Genomic DNA, 6992 nt, shown 5'->3' on the forward strand with positions numbered 1-6992 from the left:
AGGCAAAGGTTGTTTTGACTGAGACATACACGTGCCTCATTTGATTAAAAAAAAAACTTATTTGTTAAGTTTTCTTTGTGGTGCTCTTTCTCATGGTTGGGACCAGTGTGTTAGTGTTATTAGGTGGTTTTTATACTGCAGGCAGGCTGAACCTTTAGATAGACCTGAACTGTCCTCAAATTATGAGGCTATCAATAGTTAATCTACCTCCGCGTAAAACACACTATGAGTAAACTACAACAGGCTCTATTGAGCACTGCTGCTTTATTTAAAGGGACCGTGCAGGAGCAGGTGAGATCCTACGACCTGGACCCTGTCACCTGATGACAGTCTGATGGTGGCCTCTGCTCAGATTCAAAAGCCGTAAAAGAAATGTTAAAACCTTTGTTCAAATTAAACATTGCATCCTGATGATTATTCATTAGTGGCATGAAGGTGTTATTTCATTTTGTAATAAATTAACACTGATTACTGATCAGTGCTGTTTTAATGTGACTGTGCCCAACTCAACACAAGCTGAGAGAAGTGTCCCCTCCCTCCTCCTTTAGCCTCCTCCCCATCGCTTCCTTGTAACTTCAGTTTTTGTTTAAAAAAAGAAAAGAGAAGAAAAAAAAAGAAAAAGGAAAAAGGAAAGACAAATACTCCATGCAGCAACTGTGTATATTATAGACTAACTGTAAAAATTTCAGGTTCAGTCTCGACATAATGTCTCGCCTGCAACCTGTCAATAATACCTCAATCAGCATGTGATTCTTACAAAATATATTTAAGATTAAAAAAGCAAAACCATCATCAGTGAACGTATTATACGCTGCTTATTTACTGCACTTGTATTAATCTCCATTGATTTTCTCAAATCACGCGATGTCTTCAGTCAAGTTGGAGTAATTAGAACGTGTGCCTTATTCAAGAAAAAAAAACTATCAAAGCAGGTTAATTTTAAAAAAAAAAAACATCTATCGTTCGCTGACACAACTACAAACAAATACATGTCTTCGTTGAGATAATCGCATCAAGTGTCCAGTGACACCTGTAGGATCGTATGTGTTACAAAGTACCAGTTTAATAATTTATTTCTAATTTGGAATTTTACACCTTTTTTTATTCAAATTTATTTTGAAGGATAAGTCATTAATCTGGGCTGATACAGAACTGTATCAACTTTACCTGTGGAGACTCTGCGAGATGTTCGTTAAAGATTTACAAAAGTAATAATATGATTTTGATAATAAGTGGGGTGTTAATTCAGTTATATTATTTGTAATGTTGTTTGTTTGTTTTTTCATATCTTAAATCTCATCTTAATATCTTTTATCTTACATCTTTGCTACCTTACCACTTAAACATCAGGGGCATCACTGGTGTTCCTTGTAAAGAGAATAATTTCCGTAAAAAGTAGAAACAAAATTAAGTTCAGACATATTTAAGAATGTGCTTAAATCCAGGCACACACAAAGAATAAAATAAGAATAAATTAAACACTGACTGTTTGTTGCATCACTAAAATACTGAGGTGATGATATTTGTTATAGATCACCTCACCCTGAATATAGACCTACTGCACACTACACACACACTCTCTCTCTCTCTCTCTCTCTCTCTCTCTCTCTCTCTCTCTCTCTCTCTCTCACACACACACACACACACACACACACACGGCCGTCAGAGAGAAAGAGAGAGAGAAAACATGTTAAAAGACAGCAGCTCATACTCAGGGAGTAATGTCCTCTTCTGAATACATTACCCATAATTTTGGCAAGATGGTGGCAATTACGCATCTAATTGACCGAGCCACTTTTTATGTAAAATAACGTTTTTAAAGTGCATAACACCAAGATGATTACAGAAACCCACCTGCCCAAGCTCCAAGTGTGTGTGTGTGTGTGTGTGTGTGTGTGTGTCTGTCTGTCTATTATCAGATTAAGCATTAATCTGTCGTATCACCATTTACCTTTAATAATATTTCTTGGTGCGTAAAATGTTCAGAACGTTGTGTGAAAACAGAATTTTGAAATACATGTTGAGCAGAAACTGTGTCCATTTAACCTCCTCAGACTTTATTTCTGAGATGTTCTAATCCACCAGTGGATACATGACGGCAGCCATACAAAAGAAATGTCCTAAAATGTAAGGAATATTCTCCATTTATTTCACAACATGGTTCAGCAATACAATATCAAAACGTTGTTTTTACTGTACAAAGGAGAAGCCGCAAGTGGCAGCTCCTCTCCCCCGCGCCTCATTAAATATATACATTTACATATTTTGTACACCAGTGTGGTCGATATTTTTTTTTCCTTTGCTCCCGTTCAAAAACACAAAGTAGATCAAGAGACATTGGAGCTCACACTTGTGCTTGAAGGACGTGTCCATGTGGAGGGAACACGAGTGAAAATCACTAAAACTAAACAGAAAGCTACATGAGTATTTTTTTGTTTGTTTGTTTGTTTTTTTTGTTTTTGTTTTTGTTTTGTTTTTTTTACAGTTGAGAGTGTCTTGATTGTCCCCGTCAAGCGCTTCAAACAGCAAAACAACGAAAAAAAAGGAGGAGGGGGGAGAAATATTACAACAAAGCCTCATCAGTGTCCCACCGTGAATAGATGACTAAACAAAACCCGTGTAGTGGATTCATTCATTCACAGCACACCGTCAGTGTATTGCACATCATCGTGTTATCAGCTCTGGAAATGTGAACAAAATCAAATACGTGTGTTAGCTGATGAGCAGGCCCGCGCCTGTAGGCTGCCAATATTTGTAAACTAGGTACTTTTTCTTTGTTTGTTAGTTTTTTTGAATAGCAGACTGAGTTGGCCTGTGTAGCAACAGTCATGGTGTAAAACCTAGGGGGAAAAAAATTAAAGACACTCATCAGGCAGTGTGAGCATGTGGACCCCAGAGGTGATAAATTCATATAATATTAATAATGATAATAATAATAATATAAAACATGGGATTTGAATTGTCGGATCATGTGTAAACGGCACCCTTATGGAAAATGACACAATATATTTGCTAAAATAGGTCCACGCAGGCCTGACAGTCTCTTTCTCTCTTTTTTCTCTTCTTCTTCATTCTGTCAGTTGTACAAAAATATTTAGGTCTTTTTTTTCTTTCTTTCTTTTCTTTTTTTTTTTTTTTTAAACTTGAATTCGGACTCAGCCATTCTCAAACCGGTCTGAGCAGCGGCACGGATGTGACGATGGGGTGTGAGTAGTAGACGCCGGGGTGCGGGAAGGTGAGCAGCGGTTGGCTCACGGGCACGTTGGCGGTGGCGCCTCCGCTCTCCGAGGTCGAGTTCTCGTGGTAGAGGATGGGCACGCGGACTATCCTCTGCGCCGCGGCGTGGCTCAGGTTGGCGGCCTCCAGCTCCGCGGCCAGCTGCCTTTTCCACTTGTTCCTCCTGTTCTGGAACCAGATCTTCACTTGCGTCTCCGTCAGGTGGAGGGACGCGGCCAGGCCGGCCCGCTCCGAGCTGCTCAGGTACCGCTTCATGTCGAAGGTGGACTCCAGCTGGAACACCTGGCTCCGGGAGAAAACTGTGCGCGTCTTCTTCTTACGGCACGGCTTCTTGTCGTCGTCTCGTTTCTTCCACTCCTCCAGCTCGTCTTTTTTGGCCTCTTCCGTGTCGCTCTCCTCCAGGATTATCTCGTCGCCGCTCTTGTTGTTGTTGTGCTCGTCGTCCTCGTCGTCGTCTTTGGCGTCTGGCTCGGATTTGAGCACCAGGTCGGGAGAGTCTCTGTCTGTTCCCGAGGTTGGAGAGGAGTCTCTGGCTCCTGGTTTCTCAGGGACTAAAACAGGGACACAGGGAGATGTGGCCATTAACACTGAGACTGATGCTTTATGTATTTAGGCTTTTATTACACCCTGTTGCTACTGCACAGTCTGTGGGCTTAGGAAAAATAAAATAGTGCCAGAGAATAGACATAGCCTGCGACATAAACATAAACCACTTTTAGAGCTAGACATTACTGACAACACCATGTTCAAATATAGTCAAATTAGAATTATTTTTTCCCTGCTAAAACTAAAGAAATAAGATATTCCTAAACGATAGGCCAGCTCAACTTCTTAGTCTCATTTGAACAAGTAATGCTTTTACAATCACTCCCCTGACTAAAAGAGAGAGAAAAAAACTTTCAAAAATCCATTTTATCTTTGCATGAAAGCATGATAGTGCCATTCATACCCGCGTGTTTTAAATCCCACGCGAATAAATCACAGAAACAGGCTGTCAGTGGCCAAGCCTCGGGGGTAATATGTTCATAGTGAGCGCCAATAGACAAATCAAAAGCACGCTGCGCATCGTCACCCTTCATCCGATGATTTCATGATGTCTACTTCATTTTATGCACAGTGTGTCACTTTATTGATCTATTATCGCCGCGTCGTGGCATAACAAAATAGGCCCTCAGTGGAGGACAAGGCGTCACGTCCCTGTAACACTCCGTGGTGTGGTTTAAAGACAGGTCGTGTAGTATTATTTCCTGTCACCAAAACGCACAAAATCCACCTTTATGGGGCGGGTGTCTGAGGAGGAAGTGCAGTGACTGGTTGCTGATATGATATTATTATATGTCACAAAACGCAGGAAAGGAAATAGTCCCTGGGATTTTGTTTTAATTATTAAGAAAAAACTCCCAACATCAACGTGGAATTCAGAAGCTAAAAGTGTGACAGTTGCTGATGAGTAACTCTTTGTCTCTGCCCATCATAATATATAATAAGTATTGTTGTTATCAGTCTCAGGCTTACCTTCAGTTCTGTGTAGGTGGGCGGATGAGCTGAGGGTGTAGGGGTACCACCACGCCGAGGTGCGCTCCAAGTAGTGAGCCGGTAGACTGAACCTCTGTGCGGGCAGGTCAAAGCGTGGAAAATGCAAGTCCCCGACTTGGGAAAGGGAAAATCCTCCCTCCAAGGCGGCCTTGGTGGCAGCCAGCACTGGCTTGGGTTTGGACGGTTTGCTATCACAGTTCAGCAGGTTCTTAATGAAGAAAGGAGAGTCCTTGGCCGAAGCACACGTCTCTTGCGTTGTCTCTGGCATCGCTGTGGTTGTGGTCTGAACGCAGAGGGACCACGGAAGCGGGAATTAAAAAAAGAAAAAGAAAAAAAAAAACCCAACAAGGCTGACTCACAGACTGTCGATATCCGGACTGCGAGGAGTCCCTGTTTTATTCTTCTCGGTGATTTAACGCGGAGGCTCGATTCACTTTTAGAGAGCGCGTCGAAACACGCGTCCTTCTAGGCTAGAAAAATAATAAAAGCTTTTAGAGGTAATAAAAAAATAACGCGTGTAAACATGGAGATGTCTCATTCCGGGGGCTCTTTCGTCAAAACGCAAACGGTGTCCGCCGTGTCAGTCAGTCTGGCGTCTGATGCTAATGATGAAATAAAAATGTCATCCAAGTTAAATGCGGAAAGTATAGGCGATTGGGCATGTACAATGGCAAATGGGATTAAGGGAGAGACGGTGAGGAGAGAGAGAGAGAGAGGAGGAGAGAGAGAGAGAGAGAGAGAGAGACCATCCTCCCTCTGTGTGTGCGCTCTGGCTGCAGGCGCTCGCCTGTTATTGGTCTTATACAGTCCAATTAGGCAGCAAATGAACACAGGACTGTTAGCGCCAAAAAGGAAGGTTTGGGATAAGCGCCTCAACACACAACTAACGTTACAGTTTTTTGTTTTTTTTTTTCATATGTGATAGGCTACATTCTTAAACTACTTTCACTCAGGCTGCAGGTGTGTGGTGGATTTTTTAAAATTTGGCTATTTGTGAAAAGATTTTCGGAGATGTTAGATTGTCTTTAACCTAAAAAGTTATCACTAAAATATATGTATTTTCAAGAAATATAAAATAGCCTGTGTGGGCCCCCACTGAAAGTTTGCACTGATCATTTAAGGCCTAATTGTCACGCTTTTATATAGTGAGTCATTTTAAACAGACATTCAACAAAGAGCAAATTATCCCCCAAAAAATCCACATATGCGTGTGTTTGTGAGACGGACAAGCCAGTAGCAGCATAATCCTCCCACTGTTATGCAAATGAATAAAAAAAAAAAAAAAAAACAGTTATACCAAGTTAAATAGAGGAAAAGCCTCGTGCTATTTTTTTTTATTAATTTTGGAGTCAAAAAAAGGCTTACTTTCTTGTGCAAAATTGTTAAAATTTTCATTCCAAGATAGTCAAAACAAAATTGAATATAACTAAGAGGGTGTGTATGGTTACCATGCCAGCAGTAGAATCGACAAATAGTCCCCAAATTTACGCTTCTCGGATTTAGTATGAAAAAGGCCTGAGATCAGGCTGCAGCTACTCGACGTGTCACCAATGGGCGATTAGATTCATATTTCTAATTCATTGATTTTCAGCGAGGGCCACTTCCACAATGTCTGCGTGTCGCAAAGTCATTTGTTCTTCCCTAATCGATTTGGTTAATTCATCCCTCAGATTGCGCTCTTTGTAAATGTGCTATGTATATTCACTCATTGATATTAATTGACTTGTTAAAAAGCAGTCCATTGGTTGGGAAGCTGGCGTAAGAGGAAGGACGGGGAGACAGCGTCCTCTGTGGGCCATGTGGGTGAAATGCAAGTGTGTAGAAAAGAGTGTGTGTCGGTGCTTGTATCAGTTGCTGTCACATTATGGGGAGTCATCTCTAAATTGGGAGCAAAACGCAGCTTCTGGATTTTGATCTAAGATTTGGGTATTAATGCAAGTCAATGCACTGTCCAGACCAAGACAGAGAGTGACAAGATAGCTCTCAGCATATTTGTCCTACAAAACAGTTTGATCACATGTGTGACCTAACAGAGATGTGCTCATTTCAGTTATGAATCATCATCATCTGCTCCCTCAAGACATTCATTAGCCATGTGATATGCAGCCATAATGGCGGGTGCCAGCACAGAGGTAAAGGTTGTACTGAGTACTTCTTTTTCCCTCCATCATCTGTAGAGTTCCTACATGCAGCGGCATGTCTGCGTAATTAACACGTGT

The 6992-nt window shown here is 41.4% G+C and overlaps 1 protein-coding gene across 1 annotated transcript; it reads right to left on the bottom strand.

Moving 5' to 3' along the window:
• Window positions 1-2004: 2004 nt before the first annotated feature.
• Window positions 2005-5422, bottom strand: hmx3a (H6 family homeobox 3a). Its single transcript, XM_018696930.2, has 2 exons — window positions 4753-5422; window positions 2005-3788 (listed from the first exon to the last, which is right to left on the bottom strand). Exons 1-2 carry the CDS (start codon window positions 5039-5041, stop codon window positions 3166-3168), a joined length of 912 nt encoding a protein of 303 aa, XP_018552446.1. The 5' UTR covers window positions 5042-5422; the 3' UTR covers window positions 2005-3165.
• Between the last annotated feature and the right edge of the window lie 1570 nt (window positions 5423-6992).

This window comes from Lates calcarifer, linkage group LG16_LG22 (assembly GCF_001640805.2).
Source record: "Lates calcarifer isolate ASB-BC8 linkage group LG16_LG22, TLL_Latcal_v3, whole genome shotgun sequence".
Taxonomy (NCBI): domain Eukaryota; kingdom Metazoa; phylum Chordata; class Actinopteri; family Centropomidae; genus Lates; species Lates calcarifer.